The sequence below is a fragment of the Alosa pseudoharengus genome, unplaced genomic scaffold, assembly GCF_046254945.1.
Source record: "Alosa pseudoharengus isolate Yale_2024_CS ecotype anadromous, Long Island Sound unplaced genomic scaffold, YU_APseudo_1.1 YU_APseudo_1.1_scf_6, whole genome shotgun sequence".
In the NCBI taxonomy this organism is placed as follows: Eukaryota; Metazoa; Chordata; class Actinopteri; order Clupeiformes; family Clupeidae; genus Alosa; species Alosa pseudoharengus.
The window spans coordinates 41,756,651-41,776,420 of record NW_027468848.1 but is presented as its reverse complement, the minus strand read 5'-3'; the positions used below and the strand labels follow the sequence as shown (position 1 = coordinate 41,776,420).

The 19,770-nt window shown below is 39.9% G+C and overlaps 2 protein-coding genes and 1 long non-coding RNA gene across 3 annotated transcripts; 1 reads left to right on the top strand and 2 right to left on the bottom strand.

Annotated features, from left to right (window-relative positions):
• Nucleotides 1–3,788: 3,788 nt before the first annotated feature.
• On the bottom strand, nucleotides 3,789–5,100 carry LOC143106910 (uncharacterized). The gene is made up of 5 exons (XM_076271393.1): nucleotides 5,093–5,100; nucleotides 4,631–4,874; nucleotides 4,356–4,527; nucleotides 4,149–4,261; nucleotides 3,789–4,007 (listed from the first exon to the last, which is right to left on the bottom strand). The coding sequence occupies exons 1-5, from the start codon at nucleotides 5,098–5,100 to the stop codon at nucleotides 3,789–3,791; spliced, it is 756 nt and encodes a 251-aa protein (XP_076127508.1).
• A 536-nt stretch (nucleotides 5,101–5,636) lies between these two features.
• Nucleotides 5,637–6,396, bottom strand: LOC143106592 (uncharacterized). Its single transcript, XR_012983705.1, has 3 exons — nucleotides 6,253–6,396; nucleotides 5,984–6,142; nucleotides 5,637–5,795 (listed from the first exon to the last, which is right to left on the bottom strand). It is a non-coding gene; the product is annotated as an uncharacterized LOC143106592 (long non-coding RNA).
• A 9,756-nt stretch (nucleotides 6,397–16,152) lies between these two features.
• tti2 (TELO2 interacting protein 2) lies at nucleotides 16,153–19,396 on the top strand. Its single transcript, XM_076271253.1, has 7 exons — nucleotides 16,153–17,003; nucleotides 17,311–17,497; nucleotides 17,585–17,677; nucleotides 17,815–17,999; nucleotides 18,515–18,658; nucleotides 18,787–18,943; nucleotides 19,067–19,396. Exons 1-7 carry the CDS (start codon nucleotides 16,354–16,356, stop codon nucleotides 19,184–19,186), a joined length of 1,536 nt encoding a protein of 511 aa, XP_076127368.1. The 5' UTR covers nucleotides 16,153–16,353; the 3' UTR covers nucleotides 19,187–19,396.
• Nucleotides 19,397–19,770: the final 374 nt, after the last annotated feature.

Below are 19,770 nucleotides of genomic sequence, written 5' to 3'. Positions count from 1 at the left end.
GTTGTTACTCTAGGGTAGACCAACTCACTTTCTGGAGGTATACTGCCCCCCTCTTTTATGGAATGTGGAGTATGAATTGATTTTTTGGCGGACATTACACATGGCACCTTTAAGTAGATTAATATAACCTCTAAAATCCAATTTGATGGTAAACAAACTTGAATAGGGGAATCGTTCACCTAGCATAGCCATAGAGGATAGCCGTAGTGGGTCTCTAACAGCATAGACATCATAAAGCTAGATACCGCATTGGGCTCCAGAACGTACGTAAATAGCGCCGCCATCTTGGTGGGGGCAACAATCACTGGAGGCCAATGGAGAAACAGGTGTCTCTGATTGGAAATCAGACAGGTGTCTCTGATTGCCGACAAATGTTGCCCATAGACAGTAAGGTGTTTACCCCCAGCAATATGGTGGCCACGTTTACATATGCCACCTAATTGAACTTGGCAGATAATGCGGTATCTAGCTTTCTAATATCTATGGCTACTGGAGAATGTCTAATAAGGGGAGAACTTGAATTTCCCCTTGGGCCTTGAATTTAACACTATCAGAGTTGATTTCAACACTTTTGAAGTGTCTATATGGGTCCACACCACAAACTGTTAATTTAACACTTTTTTGAGAGTTGGCACCTTTACACTGATTCAGTGTTACCTATTGACTCTCTGTAGAGTAAAACATTTAACACTGCTTAACACCAACCAGTGTAACATTTTCTCATCTCTTAAAGTAGTGTTAAATGTTAACTCTTACTCTCTGGTGGATTATTTTCAAAATAAAGTTTGCTAAAATAATGAGGCCAAGTTCAGTTAAAACACCTTTATTTTTAATTAATGCACCACATTAATAGCCTAGAAATCTAGACGCGCCCCTAGCGGCAGCAAATTACATTTGCTGCCAGGGCTAGTCTAGCAACTCTCCGTTGACTTGTGAGCTCTAGAAATCAATCTGGCATTGAAATCATGTATAGAGTCGTTTGTTGGGCTTAACATAATGATTGATGGCAGAGTTGCAACGGTTTGGCTTGAATTCCCTGCTACTTGAAAACAAATATCATATTGTGTGCAGAGGGAATTTGAAAGACAACTGATTATCCCGACACTCGGACTGAGCACTGCGAACGGTGAGTGCCCAGACCCTACATTATAATGTGGGTCTGGCTCACCAGGCTACCACATTAACATATTTACATATTAAAATATAAAAATATATTTTAAAACATATAACAATATGGAACAATGTATGCTCGGTCACTGTCATTAGAGTATTGTTTATCAAAGGGTCTGAAATAAGTAAGCTGGTCAATGCATATCACTACATAGTCATCATTTTGTTCCTCTATACAGAATGCATGCAAGTGTTCATCAAAGTACAAAGTATCAACTGTACAACCTATTATAAATGCATGCTGTTCATGTATTATAATGCGGCATATTTTCTTGAACACAGGTAGATCATGGGATGTTTCAGTGGCTATAAATAAACCAATCTGGTATTCTGTGCCATAATTTCTAACCCAATTTGTAGTTGAAATATCTGAATATGAATCTAATTTTAGTATTCGACACAGTGTTTCTCCACATTCCATGCTATCAATTGTTTTCATTTTCACAGGACCAATCTCAAACCTCCTAAAACAATAATTTTCATAGTAAAAAGCCAATTGACGCTGGTGTTGTTTTACTAGAGATTTTGTAAAATTCTTTACAGACTTTTTAAAAACATAATGTTTTGCCTCAAATCGCATGCACCACATATGGATTAAAGGGCCAATTTTTTTAATACATCTCGGATAATGGATCATTAAGTGGTGTTTCGGGATCAATTTCTTATCAGGGTACAAAGTTTTAAACAAGTTATGGTGATCACAAATCAAATGTTTTAGGTAACATATCATGCCGTCAGTAAGGAATGGGGAGAACACGATGTTAACAATTTGTAATAACAGGAGCACAAGGTTCCAATGACTGTTGCCCATTTCAACCACATCACCAAAGATAAGTGGGGTATTGCGGAGAACACACCATGACTGAATGGCATTTAAACCTAAGTGCTTGCTGTTGTCATCAATTTTTAACCCACTTGGTTTGTTCTTACGTTCTATAAAACCAAAATTAAAACTATGCATCCTGTCTGAAATACTGTTCAAAGAAATGTAGCCATTTTTTATCAGGTACTGAAAAAACAACTTAAGCTCATATTGTACAACACCCTCTAACAAATCATGCATTATATCAACAGCATAATTATCAGTGCTGTGAAAATACTCTAATGTATTGAGCACACATGACTTTTTAACACCATAAACAGAGGGTAGAGCAGGTTCTTCACTTAATGCATTACAATGTTCAATGTGAAGCGCAGAACAAGTCCAGGATCATCCTCATTAAATATCGACTGAATTTCTTTCTTACTTATCAGACAAAACCTACAACAGTGTGTTGCACTGAAAGACTCAACAAACCCTAAAATGCCATTTAAAGCAAGATTATCTCCCGTCACTTGAATTACAGATCTAAACAGTGGTTCTTCAATACATGGAATTCTGATTCCTCTTGTCTCTAAAATTTTTAAATCTTCAATTAGAGGCTTAAATATTTCATCAAAACCATATTTCTTTAAATCTGATGTATATAAAAGAGCTGCAAGATGCACATTCATTAACACAGAGTTTACTTTTGGTGGGAGTTTTTTTAAAGTAAAATAAACACATCCAAGTTTGTGGCCACCCTTCTTAGAACCTAATGGGTTTGCTGTTTCAAAGTCATCATAGTAAAGCCAAATCTGTAGAGCATGCCGCTTTTGAGAAAAAAGAGGATGGTTTTGGAAATATAACCCATCATTGATGTCTTTATATGTTCCCTTTAGACTGTGTTTCTCTTGCAAAAAACATTCTCTTATCTCATCATTTTGGAAAATGGACTTAAGTGTGCCTAAAATGGGTACATACATGAACTTGTCTGTCACAGGAACCTGACTGTAGACACCTGTAGTCCTATCTCTACGTGTATCCAATCTCACACCAAGAACAAATTCTTTTGGCTCAACTATTTCCCATTTTTCATCATAATATTTTTGTCTCTTTGTCTCTGTGTTAAATGTTGAAAAAGGATTGTCTAACTGATTTAAAGTATGCTCTATTTTATTATACATTTCTGACTTCTTGGTTTCGGGAGAAAATGTTTGGAGAACTGCTTCTCGTGTTTCACTTTGAACATCACTGACAACTTCCTCCATTGAACAAACTATTGTTTGGACGGTGCTTTCGGAGAGACCACTGGCTTGTAAGTGTGCAACAAGTGAACCGCACATTTTAGTAAGTGGTTTCTGTGTGATAACAGGAATGACTGGCAACATGGATGCAGAGGTAGTTGGCTGATCACTTGAAAATTCCACCTCAGAATGTATTTGTGATGCCACTTCCTGGTTAGTACGGACCTGTTCATCATAGCAAAGCTTATGGACAGTGTTTAGGTGCTTTCTTAAGCCATTGTACGTACAAAAAGATGAAGCACACCCTCGCTCTCCGCATTTCAAACGTAAGTTCTTAGCTGGATACAAACCATGTTGAAACTTTAAATGCTTACATAGAACTGAATAGTCTTTGTGGTGCATTTTGCAAACAAAACATGTGAACATTTTCAGAGAATTGTACTCTGACCTTTGAGAGCTGATGGCCTTTTTAACGCTCTTGCAGTAGTCGAGCTCTCAGTTCCTTGACTCGCGGGCTTTCCTTTGCTTTTCCGATATCAATATTGTACACCGCTGTCTGGATGAAGGTGTAGTCAGCTGGTAAGTACTTCATCGTAAGAGAGGCTGAAAACGTAGTGAGCTTTGAATAGCTCATCGAAAGCAGCTACCGTTGTCTGAGCATTGCTTGGGATGGGTTTCTGGTCCACGACAATGAAGAACCTCTGGATTCTCTTCTTTTGCTCACCGATGCAGAGGAGGAAGGGCTGTCTTGCATCAACTTTCTCCAGGAATGTGGTGAGGCTTGCACCCTCCTGTAGTTTGAATGACACAGCATCAAGATTTATTCTTATAGTCCTATATTAACTTGCAAAAAACTTCAACATAACTGCTAAGCAAAAAGTGGTTTTGGTTGTACAACAAAAGATGAGGGTACATACTTTAAGAAATCTTACAAGATGGTTGGCTGCCTGTGCTGAGCTGATCTTAGCTGTTTTCTTATGGCCTCTTGATGTAGGGGGCAGGAGATGCAACAGCAGGAGGAGAGCTGACATATGGCTATCCCAGCCTTGGAGAAAATAAATAATTAGTTGAATATTTGGGAAGAAATTACCTCTTGCTTGCTGTACATGTAATCTATCTAAAAAAAATCAATTATTTACCAAAGTCATTCTCGGCATCAGAGTCAAAAGCTGCAAGAAGATCCTCAACATGCATATTTGAGGGAAGACTCTGGCATTCTGTGATGACTTTCTGCATGAAAAATGAGGGCCACTTTGCCAGAAATTTCCCAGATACTTCATCCCCAAACATCATGGAAAAATCTTGGTCAATCTGTAAACAGACACACAATGTCCATATACATGTCAAAAATGTGTGTATCATTTGGAGGGATTCAGTTTTAAAATACTAATCAACAATCTATACATATACTTACCAATCCAGGAACATCAAGGAAACGAGGGAAGACATCCAAGACTGTAGATGTTGCATCCTGGTCATGAACTAGCTTCTGTCTATACTCAAAGGTGGCTCTCATTCTCTCTTTCACCACGGAATGATCTGTAGAGTATCTGATGACAGAAAGCGCCTCCCGACACTCCTCACCGAAGAGCGGCTGACTGGTTAACAGGGATTCTCGATAGGTTGTTGGGCTGTCCTGCAAATCAGGCCTGGAACGCCTGTGGGAGCCATCAAAGCTGTTGCGTTGGACTGTCTTGAGTCTCCAAGCAAGGTAGCCAGTATTGGCGTCTGGATCATAGTAATGTTCCTGTTCACATAAGCACAGATATGTACACACACAAACACATCAAAAAAGCAACCAAAAACTATTCAAATGTTAGCAGTACTAATTACAAAAAAAAACAGATTTGGTCTTCAAAGACACATTAATACTTACATATCCATTTTTTTAATATGGATCTTGCAGATATGGAAAAAGGGTCACAATTCCTAGTGCATAGGTGGTCCGCACACTTGTGGGTGGAATTCTCCTTTTAAAAGAAAATATGTGTTACATTTGTATCCAGTCTATGCATGCATGTTATCCTTGGTCGTTTCAAATAATTTCTTACCCATAGGATTCAGTCATTTCTGCAATCAAAATACTGATCATCTGTCTACGCGTTGCATCCGACAGCGTTTTCTTTTTGTAATATTCTTTGAAGATTTCTTCACCCTTTGGATTGGACCTCAGGATAGCTTCAATCTTCTGCAAAATTTTTTTTACATATCAGCTTAAGCAAATGAATTACTTCCTCCTGTTAATTTAACTTTAGATATACTTCTAACAATCACCTGCTATGAGATGCATGGTGGCAGTTCAAGTGCTAGTAATAATTTTCCATTCTAATTTACATTTAAAAATTTGACTTTCATTGTTTTCACCTGTCTTGCTTCATCACGGTCCAGGTCACCAAGGCCCCTCTTCCTGTGCTTAGTGGATGAGAGAATGACAGTAGAAGCTGTTGAAGCAGAAGAAGCTGGTGATGCTGATCGGTCTGACGTTGACACAGGGGATGCTGGCAATGACACTGGTGACACTGATGGGCCTGGTAATACTGAGGACTGTGTCTCGTCTGCCACAAGACATACTTCGAGATCTAAAAATGTTCTACATGAATTAAAAATAAATATTTCCATACAAGGATTAGGGAGAAGTGTTAAAAAATATCCTTGACAAAATTACAGTGAAATCATATTTTAAAAAGTAATCATAAACTGCTAGGATATATCAACACATAACTTACACCAAGATCACGTCTTCCAAATATTGATTTATTAAAGGTACCTGATACTGGATACTGACAATATCCAATCTTGAAGTTCTGGATCCCTGACTTGATGAGCTCATCAAATATGTCTGCGTCGACCTCAGTACCTGATGTATCAGTCAAGCTGAGGAGACCTTCATTCAGAGATTCAGCCTGCAGGCTAAATTTGTCTGTTACTAGGATAATACAAAGAGAAATTACATTGAGCTACCATGTCAAATATATCATTTGGATTTGACCTATGTAAGTCATTATTGTTTTGAGTTTAAAAAAGGTGGATACAAACCTGTTTGAAGAAACTGGAGAAAATCAAAGTTTTCATCATTTTGTGGAACTTTTATGTATTTTTGGACTCCTCTATATTCTACCCTGGCCAGCATTTTCTGTAGAAATTTTAGAAAATTCATGTTCAAATTCAAGCTTTCAACATATTTTCTTTGGCAAATATAATGCAGTTTAAATTAGTGGTCAATGAAAGCCAATGTCATGCAACTTTTACAACATTTTATCACAAGAAACGACAGGGATGACAAAAATCCCATTCATCTGGTGTGCCCTGTGTAACTAGTGTCGCCATAGACATAGTGATTTAAAAATCTGATTTAAGGGGGGTGTTTTGTTTTCCTGTGGACATGTGCCTGCAGACGACACGAATAGGCAATTTTGCAACAGGTGGCAATGCAGAGGCTTTACAGGAACAACATGATTTAAGCTAGCCTATTTGCCTATAACACTACATGCCTTTTGTGATTTTCGGGTGCTTAATAGTTGCCCCAGCCTTCTGTCTGCGGAGTTGACTGCCTGGTCTTTTGGGGTTTTGGAAGTTGATGTCTTTGAGTGAAGCTGGTTTCACTTCTTTCCTGCAGTCTCTCCAGAGACAAGGTCCAGATGTCACTGATGTTTCTGTCGTGCCCACTCTTGCAGCAATTTCAATTTTGAACATGACAGCAGTTGCATGACTACAACAGGAACCTAGCCTGTGAAAGTTAATTAAATTATAAAGAAATGACGATGTTGATGGTGAATGATCTATGAAAACCTGTTTAACTAAGTTCGCTTGTTTAGCAACATCGCTATGGCAAAGCATTAGTGTTCAGCTAACTAACATATTAAGTTATTTAGACGATCAACTTTCTATTTATTCATATTTACAGTGGTTCTAATTCACTACATAATTCAGGGGTTTATGGTTTACTTTTTGTGCCGTTTTGTGTATGGTTTTCTTATATTAGGCTACTTCCTTACCCAGCTATGCAGCTACAATTAGCTGTCAATATCCAGTTGTCAGATTTATGGACGATGGCCCATGCATCATACATGTCTTTGCCACTTTGCCTTTGACTTGGCAGGACTTCTGCCCGTACCACACAGAAGTCCGTTTCATCAAAATCGTGATACAAAATTTCTTGGACGTGTCCAGATAAAACATATTGATACGCCTCTAACGATTTATATGCTAGCAGTTTCTCTTTGGTATATACGCTCGGCGTTTCAATTACATAGTTATATATATTGGGCCATTGAATATTAGGCCACCTGCTGGGGTCCTGTACCCAATTGTTAATCGTGTAAGGATCCGGAAGCACTTTACCATTTGCCAAAGTCAACTTTGCAGCGTATCTTTCTCGGTCTAAAGCGGAGAGTTGTTGACAGTAATTTGCCATTTTTTTTTTACAGTTATTTACATTGTCGAGTGTTCTGTTGCCAGGTGGCGCACGCAGCTCCATTGTTTACTAACTGTAAATCGGTCTATAGCTAGCTAATTAGCGTTCGTTAATGCTAGTTAACGCATAGACTGTATCTGAGTTAACGTTAACGCTGGCTAATGCCAAGCTAAGCCATCAAAATACTGACATGTTAGAATTAACTTACTTAGCTTAAGCTCTTCAAGGTGAAAATTCCCGCAAAGTTGCAAACTTTTCATTACCATGAAAGGCAAAGTTTTAGTTAACTAAAATGTTTACAAGTTGGCGCTACTGCAATTAGCACAAGTTGCTGTGGCGTTTAACAGTGTGGTGGTATAGTTAGTTTAGTTTACCATCGAATGAAAAAAGAGCAAGAGAAAATATTGATATCAAACTATTACTTTAACATACGATATATTAATTACTTACCGAACAACACACATCTGTTGAAGACCGAGTGTGGACAGCAGGATAAATCTTCTATCGGTGCCGGTGGTCCATGGGTGGGTGCATGTGAGGAAATGAGGGCGAGGGTGATGTGCACGTTGAGTGTCACGGCCAGGTTCAGAGTTACAGAGTTGTCAAATCAGGGATGACACTTTAAGTGTCAATTTAAAAGCACTTCGTCATGACACTTTGTTTTTACACTAACTATATGAGAGTTGAATATGTGGGATTCAACTCTATTCAGAGTATAATTCACTCTATCCTCCTTAAAAAATCACTGACACCAAAATAATAACTCTTTTCAATTTGCTGTGTAAAACCTACTGTTAGAACTAAACATAGATACAGTCGGTTAAGACGTTCGGAAAGGTTACCGCCCCCCACGAGGGGAAAAGCATGCTAACCTCACACAATGGAAGTCAATGGGCGAACTAGCTAACAGTTAGACTTTATACATTCGTTTTACATTCAGGTGGAGTTCTGCTTGTTTCTGAACACAATAATTTGAAGGAATTGTGTTTACTTAACTGCCCAGTGTATGCTAACAACTTAATTCACCCTCGATTGCCCAATGTTGACGACAAATTTCTCTGGAAGCTATATTCAATGGTAGCATCATTAGGTTGCTAACTGGCTAACTTTATATCGTCAGTGTAACATAACCAACTGGTACACATTACTTGTTAAAACTATTCCCACGGCCATTGTAGAGAATGTGCATTCATGTGAGAATAAATTCAGATGCAACTTACGAGTATGTGATGTTAAGGCAAAAGGGTTAGCTTGCTAAACCGAGCTACACAGTCCGGCCATTGAAAGCAGTTCTACAATGAGTACACTCGAGACAGTTCTGGCCGTTTAACTGGAATTAGCAAAATGAGGGAACTTAATGTTACCCTTAACCTCCTTGACACACAGATAACTCTCAGTTGAAACGTGTTTGTGCCGTTTAGTGATGTTTGCTAAAAGATTTAATATTTTTATAGGTGCTTTCTGTACTCAAGCCGGTGCACCTCCATTAGTTTACATGCAATCTAAACGAATGTTTTCCCCCTCGGGGGCTTTTCAGCCACGGTAACCACGGCAACTGGGGGCGGTAACCACGATTATGACTAGTATCCGACTCTATGTATCCTCTCCAGAATATATCCCGCCTCCTAACTTCTGTATCCATCCAACTTCCGGGCGTGGATTGTCTATGGGAAATAACATGGCGTTTTGAAAGATCGTACCTGTCAAACTCTGTAGGTGACAAAGTAGAAAAAGCTGCTGGGCAGATTGGCCTACACACTTCTGCCATCTAGTTTCCACTGGATTTTTTGATTTTCGGTGCCGTTTAAGTAGTATAGTCTATAGTATACTACTTAAACGGCACCGACAATCAAAAAATCCAGTGGAAACTATATGGCAGAAGTGTGTAGGCCAATCTGCCCACCAGCTTTTTCAACTTTGCTACCTACAGATGTTTTACCGGTATGATATTTCGAAACGCCATGTTATTTCTCATAGACAATCCACGCCCGGAAGTTGGATGGATACGGAAGTTACGGAGGCGGGACTTATTCTGGAGAGGTCAATGGTGAAGCAGCTTTTAGCTGCTATGCGGCTCAGCTCTGGAAACAACTTTCGGATGACATCAAAAAGACCCCAACTGTAGCCAGTTTTAAATCTAGACTTAAGACCAAACTGTTCTCAGATGTTTTCTGCTAACTGCGCTAAGTTACAAATTCTGAATCTGCCTTGAAAATTATTCTGCCTTGTCTTTTATTACTTTTTTTTTTACTACTTTTGCATTTGTTTTTTTGCTTATTAATTATTCTTTATTTTTTAAATGATTTTACCTTGTGTGTTTTATGTTTTATTTTTATTATGCTCTTTATTATTATTCTTTACTTTTTAAACTTTTCTTTGACTATTGCCCTTCTATGCTTTTATCAGCTATTCCTGTTCCTGCGCTATATAAATAAAGTTGACTTGACCTGACTTTATTTTTTTTTGACTGGCGGAAATGGGCTTCCATAGTAGGCTAACGTAAGCTTGTGTGAAAAAATCATAGGGAAAGAATATTACCCTAGGCGTGACACAAAATCAGACAGATGAGAAACTTTGTGAGAAGATTTGGGTGGATATTTGGAGAGATAAGAATCCTACGTCCTCTCAATTCACTTGGTCCAATAATTCAGGGTCTCTTAAATTGGTTAATCTCATACTCAATATCACAATATGTATCTAGAACTGATATTTTACCATCTCCCCTCTCTGATCATAACATGCATCCTGCTTAGTTTAAACAAACCTAGTCATAACTCTCGTTACTCAAGTTCATACTGGAAGCTTAACTCCTCTCTGCTTGAAGATAAGGTATTAGTTGAGGCTATTAACAACAAAATGTATCTTTACTTTAATAAAGCTCAAATAGAAAACAAATTCAGCACTAACTGGGAACTTCTCAAATTTGAAATCCAAACAACCTTTAGAAAGGCTGGTGCCAAAAAGGCCAGTTTGAGGAAATCATTTGAAGCTGACATAATCAAGGAAATTATTAATTTATCTTATATTCCTTATGAGAACTTAACTGAGAATCAAAAAGCTAATCTGACGGATCTTCAACATAAGATAGATAACTTGTATATGCAAAAAGCAAAAGGTGCCTTTATTCGCTCGAGAAGTAGATGGCTTGAGGAAGGGGAAAAGAATACTGCCTATTTTTTAAGCTAGAAAAGCAATGCTCTCAATACAAATCTATTAACAAACTAGCTTCAAATTGTGTTATCTTAACAAACCACAATGACATCTCACATGTCTGCAGGGAGTTTTATGAAAGCTTATATCGGTCAAAATTCACTGAACTTAAGTCATTGTGTGAATCTTCCATCCAGCCTAAATATATTGCAGAGGCTATTGACCGGTTAAAGCTAAATAAATCCCCTGGCAATGATGGTTTAACTGCTGAGTTTTTTTAAGAAATTTGCAAAAGTCATCATCCCTTTCCTACATAATGTCTACACAGAATGTCTCCACAATGGAGCTCTCCCTCCATCCATGACACAAAGTGTTATATCACTAATTCCAAAACCCCAAAAAGACTGTTTATATATAGAGAACTGGCGGCCTATAAGTCTCCTAAATAATGATTACAAAATCTTGGCCTCTGTACTGGCTAAAAGACTAAAGTGCATCCTGGATTGTATCATAGATGAATGTCAGTCTGGCTTCATTCTAGGAAGACTCATTTCCAACAACATTAGACTAGTTCTCGATCTAATAGATTACATTACATTACATTACATTACATTACATTTGGCTGACGCATTTTTAGCCAAAGCGACTAACAACATGGTAAACAGTTTAAGTTTAGAGCAATTCTCAACAATATTAGGACAATTTAAAAAACATTAGAGTACAGTAAGAATAAGTGCATCAGTGAGTGCTGTTTTTAACAGTTACGTGTCAGTTTAAGACGGCTGGTGAGTGCTAGGATCAGCAAGACTTGTTGTAAGTGTTGCTATGAGAGGAGATGTTCTCTAAAGAGCTGGGTCTTCAGGAGTTTTTTGAAAATGGAGAGGGATGTCCCTGCCCTTGTAGGAACTGGCAGTGTGTTCCACCAGCGAGGAACAACAGATGAGAAAAGTTTGGATTGGCCTGAGCGTACCGGAGGTAGAGCTAGACGTCGTTCGTCTGAGGAGCGCAGCGGTCTGGAGGTAGCGTATGTCTGTATGAAGGCATTCAAGTAGGTGGGAGCAGAACCGGAGACTACTTTGTAGGCAAGCGTTAGAGCCTTGAATTTGATGCGGGCCGCCATAGGTAGCCAATGTAGCTGGATGAGTAGCGGGGTAACATGTGCCCTCTTGGGTTGGTTGTAGACCAGGCGCGCCGCCGCGTTCTGGATCATCTGAAGTGGTTTCACTGTGCAGGCTGGGAGACCTGTCAGGAGGGCGTTGCAGTAGTCGAGTCGTGAGATGACTATTGCCTGAACCAGAAGTTGGGTGGCATCTTGATTTAAGTAAGTCCTGATTTTCCGTATATTGTAGAGTGCGAAACGGCATGACCGGGCGACTGAGGCAACATGATCTGAGAAGTTTAGTTGGTTGTCGAGAACAACTCCTAGATTTCTTGCAGTCCTGGTAGGTGAAACAGACAGAGAGTCAAATTTGATGTTGATGTCGTGGTGTATGGTAGGTTTAGCTGGGAGGACCAGCAGTTCAGTCTTTGAGAGGTTCAGCTGGAGGTGGTGTGCCTTCATCCATGTAGCTATGTCTGAGAGGCAATCCGAGATCCGTGCTGAAACCAAGGGGTCATCAGGTGGAAAGGACAGATAGAGCTGTGTGTCGTCTGCATAGCAGTGGTATGAGAAGCCATGCGAACGGATAATCTGTCCCAAGGAGGTGGTGTAGATAGCAAAGAGAAGGGGGCCCAGTACTGAGCCCTGGGGGACCCCTGTGGTGAGATGGTGAGGTGCAGATAGCTGACCAAGCCATGATACGTTAAACGAGCGTCCTGTGAGGTAGGATTCAAACCAGGAGAGAGCAGAACCGGAGATTCCCATGTTAGCGAGTATAGAGAGAAGGATGCGGTGATTAACCGTGTCAAAGGCAGCCGATAAGTCAAGCAGAATGAGTACTGATGACCGAGCGGTCGCCCTGGCTTCTTTTAAGGCTTCTGTTACAGACAGCAGAGCCGTTTCGGTAGAGTGGCCGCTTTTGAACCCAGACTGATTTGGATCCAGAAGGTTGTTCTGTGAAAGGAAGTCAGAGACCTGTTTGGAGACTGCTCGTTCAATGCCTTTGGATAAGAAAGGCAGGAGTGAGACAGGGCGGTAGTTCTCGACTTGAGCAGGGTTGAGAGAAGCTTTCTTAAGTAACGGTGTTACCCGGGCCGTTTTGAACGCTGTTGGAAATGTGCCGGAGGTTAGCGAGGCATTGATCACGTGTGTGATAGCTGGTGCGATGGTCGGGCTGATGGACTGAAGTAGGCTCGTAGGTATAGGGTCCAGCGAGCATGTGGTAGGACGGCTGCATGTCAGGAGTCTAGATACTTCATTCTCGGAGAGAGGCGTGAATGCTGAAAAAGATGATCTAGCAGTCCCTAGAGGTTGTAGGAGTCCAGTATCTGAGTCCGATGCATTGAGTGGGCATGTAGAGAATTGACTGCTGATTGCCGCCACTTTGTTTGTAAAAAATGAGGCGAGGGTATCTGCAGTAAGGCTGGATGGAGGAGGAGGCATCTGAGGGTTGAGTAGCGATTTGAAGGTTGAAAAAAGTTTTCGAGTGTCTGTAGCACTGTTGATTTTGTCATTGTAGAAAGCCGTCTTAGCAGCAGTGATGCTGGCTGAGAAGGAGGCCAGGAGTGTCTGGTAGTTTTTGAGGTCATCAGTTAGTTTGGATTTGTGCCATTTCCTCTCCGCGGCTCTGAGTCTGGTGCGCTGCGATCGGAGGGTATCATTTAGCCATGGATGAGAGTGTTTGGATCGAGCTGGCCTTGTGGTAAGAGGGCACAGCTCGTCTAGACACGAGCTCAGTGTGGAGCAGAGCGAGTCTGTGGCCTCATTAACCTCCAGAGAGGAGAAGGTGTTGAGTGGAGGTAGACCGGAGGCAACCACAGAGGAAAAGTGCGTTGGAGACAGGTTCCGGATGTTGCGGCGGAACGTGACCATCGGCTGAGGAGCCGGAGGCTGTTCTGTCAGGCTGACGTTGAACCGGATGAAGAAGTGGTCAGAAAGATGGAGAGGCGTCACCGTGAGGGTGTCTGTGCTGCAGTTCCGAGTGAAGATCAAGTCAAGCTCTTTGCCAGCTTTGTGTGTCGGTGGGCTTTGAACCAGTTTGAGGTCAAAGGAGTGGATCAGGGCCAGAAAGTCCGCTGAGCCTGGGGCATATGATTATTCACATTTATTGCCATTTATTGCCAGATGACAGTTTCTTACTCTTTCTTGATTTTTACAAAGCCTTCGACACCATTGAACATCCATTTCTTTTCAGAGCCTTAAGTGTCTTTGGCTTTGGGCAGAATTTTATTAATTCCATTCAGACTATTTATAAACACAATAATGCCTCAATCAAATTGCAACATGGTACAACACAGAGATTCAACATAGAGAGAGGTATCCGCCAAGGCTGTCCCATCTCACCCTTTCTTTTCCTTCTGCCGATGCAGCTTCTAGCCACTTATCTTAAATCCTGCAATATTGAAGAAATTTCTATTGCTGAACACTCCTTATTAATTAGCCAACTGGCAGATGACTACCTTATTTCTAAAAAACAAGGATCAAGTTCCCATAGCTCTGAACAGATCCTTCTCAGAAGCCTCAGGCCTTGAGCTTAATATAAATAAATGTGAACTTTTTTCCTTAGGTTCTTCAACAGATGACACATTATATAATATTCCTGTAAAAACAGAGCTAAAGTACCTGGGCATAACAGTATGCAAAGATCAAAAAAGGAGGACGTCAGTAAATGTTGACCCCCTGATAATCAATATTCAAAGACAATTAAATTCTTGGTTACAGAGGGACCTTTCAATCTCTGGTAGGATTTTGCTGTCTAAAACTGAAGCATTATCCCGTGTTATATATCCTGCTATGGTCTTGGATGTCCCCCTGGAGGTGTGCAGGAGATTAGACAAATTCATTGTCAATTTTGTGTGGAAATCTAGATCTCACTTGATTAAAAAAAGTGTAATGTTAACTGATCACATCATTTCAATCTTATTGATTTCTCTCTACTTAACAGTTCTTTTAAAGTCAAGTGGATTAAGTAATTCCTTAAGAACCCCACTTCCCACTGTATCCCTAACTCCCTGTTAAAGCCTGTGGGAGGTCTTGAATTCCTTATACGTTGCAATTATAATATCTCAAAGCTCCCTTTGAAGTTGCCAAACTTTCATAAACAGATGTTATCCTGTTGGTCTTTTATGTACAATCACAATTTTTCACCACACACTTACTTTATTTGGAATAATAAGGATATTACATATAAGAATGAAACATTATTCTACCATTCTTGGTTTGATAAAAAATATCCTTTTAGTGTCACAGCTTCTTGATGCAAATTGTAATTTCTTGTCTTATAGAGACTTTATGGATGCGTTTTCTTTTCCGGTCCCCCCTATGCAGTCATTTTTGATGCTATTCCCTCTGGTGTTAGAATGCTACTTCAATCCAGTCCTAAAGGCCCTTCTTGCTCTCCTCCCTCTTTAGACTCTTCTAACCTCTATATAGATAACTGTCTCCTTGTCAGTAGTGAATTCACCAACAAGAAAATCAGATCAATCCTTCTCAAGCCTTGTGCGTCTGTTCCCCCTTGCATCAGTTTTTGGAATAATAAGTTCAAAAATATCGATTGGAAAAGATTTTGGTCTCTAAAAAAAGATTACTTGATTACTAACAAAGTTGTTGAGGTCTCCCTCAAGATTGTTCATAAATGTTACCCTTGTAACTATCGTCTGTCTAAATTTCAAAGAGGAATGCTCTTTTTGTCTGTTACCCAGAAACAATTGATCATATTTTTGGGGAGTGCTTATACAAGGATCTTCTGGCTTGATTTTTCGAACTATGTAAATAAAAACATTTCCGAAGATTTTAACTTAACTTTAAAAAATGTTTATTTTGGGGTCCCCAAATTCCAAAGTGATACTTTCAGAGACTTTGTCATTAATCTGCTTCTTTTCCTAGCAAAGTTTTTTTATCCACAAATGTAAGTTTATCAATAGAAAACCTCTTTTTTGTATCTTTCTAAAGGACTTTAGCCAATACTTGCTCTCTCTTGAACACTCAACATACCCTTTGGCTATAAATACACGTTTAGGCCTACAATGTGCCATTTTTAAGCTATTGAAATCCCCGTAACCTCTTGTATGTTGTCATTTTGTTCATGAAATGTATTTTATGTAAGTACTTGTACTTATTATGTTATCATTGTCAACAGCTTCTGCCTGTTTGTGTACTTGTACTGAAATTTACAATTAAAAAAAATAATATTAGCCTACCAGAGGATATAACAGCCGGAACCATGTCATCCGAAGCTTGTTGTATGTCGGAGCCTTTTAACAGTTACTCTCTCATGTTTGTGATGGAGAGAGCACATCTATTCGATTTTGTTAGTCTATCAGATGTGTTATAGCCTAGTCCTATCTTATTTCGCAGAGTCGTTGAGCATGCTTTCGGTGATAAATGCGTTTAGTCGATATGTTGCCCTGTAACTGTTAGGCTAACAGCCCTTATATCCACAATTCTGGTCTCTTGGGTCGGAAAACATACCAAGATGGATTTGTCAGTGATCCTGAAAAAACTCCAAATTTCTATGGAAGACAGTTGTGATTCTTCACATAGTTGTCCTCTAGCTATGGTGCTTAAACATATCCAGGATATGCTCAAGCCAAACGCCTCGGAACAGGGAGTTTTCATACTAGGCACCACTGAGCAGCTTTTTCTGAATGCAGATGTTAGTTGGCTTTTCCCTGCCATTCCCGAAAATGAATTAAGAAGTATGTACATAGACTTCGTGAAATCGTTGATGTATTACGCTGCTTTGCCGGTTTGTGATACGGACAGTGGAAATCTACCCCCGAGTTTCTTCAGGGATATCCCAGGGCGCTCCTGTGCAGTCAGCGCTGTGATGCAGGCCCTCCTTCTCCGACTTGGGGATACAGAGGCGCCTTTATATCACATTACTCGTAATAGGTCACTCACACGTGCACTTGCATCCTTTATGTGCGTGTTTTCTGTGACTCACCTTCAGGACCAGCCATGGACCAGTGAAGCTTCTAAGAAGGATGCCTTGGGTCTGCTGGCTTCCATTTCCCAGACTATAGGCCATGAATGTTTTCTGGACCTGCTGTGTGGGAAAACTGTAGATGACCATACAGGAGTACTCCAAACTGTTCTGGATATGCTCAAATCAGAGCTGACAAAGTAAGCAAATATGATTAGCCTAAACTATGACAATGTATAATGTTAAAACTTGTAAGCATTTTTTCTCCATCAACAGCACTCCCTGCCAGTTATGCATACAGTTACAACCACATTGCCAGAGCAATTCTAAGGAGGGAAAAATATGTTTGGGGTGCACTTGTGAAATGAAACCATGATTTAAAAATGGGTGAACCTAGAAAAAACACCCTTGTAACTTTTTCATGTTTTATGTTTACCTTTTGTAAAAGCAGCTATCACTGAATCAGACTAAAACACATTATCTTTTACACTTTAATCTCCACCTCAGGGAAAACTGGAAACGGAACCAGGCAACAAAGCATGTTTTCTCCTGGATCTTGGTCCAGGTCAAGAGGCCATGGTTGGTTTATTATCTAGAGAGTGTCTTCCCACCATCCTTGCTGATCTCTGATGATCACCTTTTGGAAAACAAAGTCCTTGGTGTTCACTGCTTGCATCACATTATTCTCAATGTGGTAAGACTATTTATGATAAATACCAGCTGTAAATACCACACTTGCTTCTGTGTTTCAAGCAATGCCACTTTTCTCCTGTCCTGTCAGCCTGCTGCAGACCTACGGCAGTTCAACCGAGCACATGTCATTTACCATGCACTGTTCAACCATTTATACACTTCTGAGGCACAGCTCTTAGAGGTAAACCACAACAGCAGCATTCCTCTGAAATGGTCCTGTAAATGGGTGATATGTTGCTTTCCCCCCCATATTTGGCTCAAGCATAAACACTTGTAATCCACCCCCCCCCCCCCCCCCCCCCCCCACACCCCTTATAGGTGGTCCTGCCCTGCCTCTTAGACTTGCTATCTGTTCTGGAGAGGCCCCATGCAGATATATCTTGTCCCAGGAAAAGAAATCGTTATGATCAAGTGCTGTGTCACATCCTAACGTATATGGAGATGGAGGACAAGATTGCTCTTCGTCTTCTTTATGCTACCACTCTTATTCCTTTCATTGAAAGGTAAGACTAGTCTTAAAATGTTATCTTTCCTTGAAATGAAAAACTGCTATTATTTTGAGTGAACATAAACCAGAATATATTTTTAAAACTTGCCTTCATGTCAGACTGACCCCTACTCTGAATATCTCATCTCAAACACACTTCTTTAGCTTTTTTTTAAAATTATTATTATTGTTATATTTTGGACTTTGCTCATTTATTTATTTGTTTGAGCTACAGCACTTTGGTCAACTGCTGTTGTTTTTGAATGTGCTTCATAAATAAATTGACATTGGTATTAAATCTGGTCAAATGGATAGGTGACGTTTTACAGGGCCCACTTACAGGCCTTGATTCCCAGCCTTGTTCTCATTCTTAAACAGGGACATGTATCCTCTAATAAATCAATGATCAATGATGAATGATCAATAGAATGATAATCCCTCGGCATTTGAACGTGAATGTGGTACGGACGCTGCTGCTTATGCCACAGCTATTCCAATTGAAGATTTTAGTATTTTATCTTGTTTTCAAAGGATGGGCATTGTAATTGTTCGCCATCTTAAACGCCTAGAGAGAGTCATTATTGGCTATTTGGAGATATCAGATAGCCCAGAAGAAAAGACCAGATTAACTATCCTGGCCGTCTTGGAGAAGACAATTGAAGTTGCTTGGCCAAGGTAAGTTAACCCAAAATACTCATGATGTAACTTCTTTGCTTTTTTAAATACCTCTCATGGTGGGAAAGTAGCTTAAATTTGAATGTTTTTACTGGTTAATTTTCAAATTTTTTTTTTTTTTGTGGCAGGATTGAGTGCCGGATGCCTGTTCTTGGACGGAGTCTGCTGAGACTGCTGTGTGATGTTACCAGAGAGACACAACCCCCAGATGTTAGAAAGGACCTCCTAGTCAGAACCACTCACTGTCTCCAGATGTTGGACTGCTGCTCACATGGCAAACTCAAAGTAGGATAAAAGGTTCTATTTTATAGTTTTTTGTAGTTTTATAATACATTTACATCAAATTATACAAAAAACAAACATAAGACTCACTCATCGTTTTTCACGTTGTTGAATTTCTCATCACAGGGTATCCTTGAAGAGGTGGATAACACCTGTGCTAATGAAACAGTTCTTGAGTGCATAAAGATGATAACTGACCCACCGTCCTATGAATTGATCACACAACAAAGTCCTGCTAAGGAATAGTGATTAATTTTTGAGGGAAGTGGATCTATTAAAGTGAGAGGTGCACAAGAACACAGAAATGCTGGCCAGAACTAAATAAGGTAGACTGTTTATTCTTTATTAAGGATTGTTAAGAGACTGAATAATCAATGAATGCTATGTTCTGATGGAAAGCAAACCAATATTGAGTAACACGCCATTTTAGTATTGAAAAATAAAGTCAGAACTTCACATCTTGTGTTCATTATATACTGTATGTTATGCTTTTAGATGTTTAAGTCATTCTTGCATGACAGAACTGAAGAGTTTGGGTTTTAAATGAGATCAAGCCTGCCACTAAGATAGGTGGCGAACAATCCGTAGTTCACAAATATTTGATACACTGTGGTTTGGATATGTATTTCTGAAAAGCATTGTTTAGCAACCACAATTGAGTAATGGTAGCCAGCCGGTATGTAGCCGTGCAGTATTTACATTAGGTAAACCACCTTAAGAGATTTGCTAGTAGGTGATGCTCACTTGCTAGCCTGCTCAAGTCCCAATCCGAGGTGCTGCAAGTTGCAGGTTCAAGTCTGGGCAAGTGCAGGGCTGAGCAGTGTGGTCAA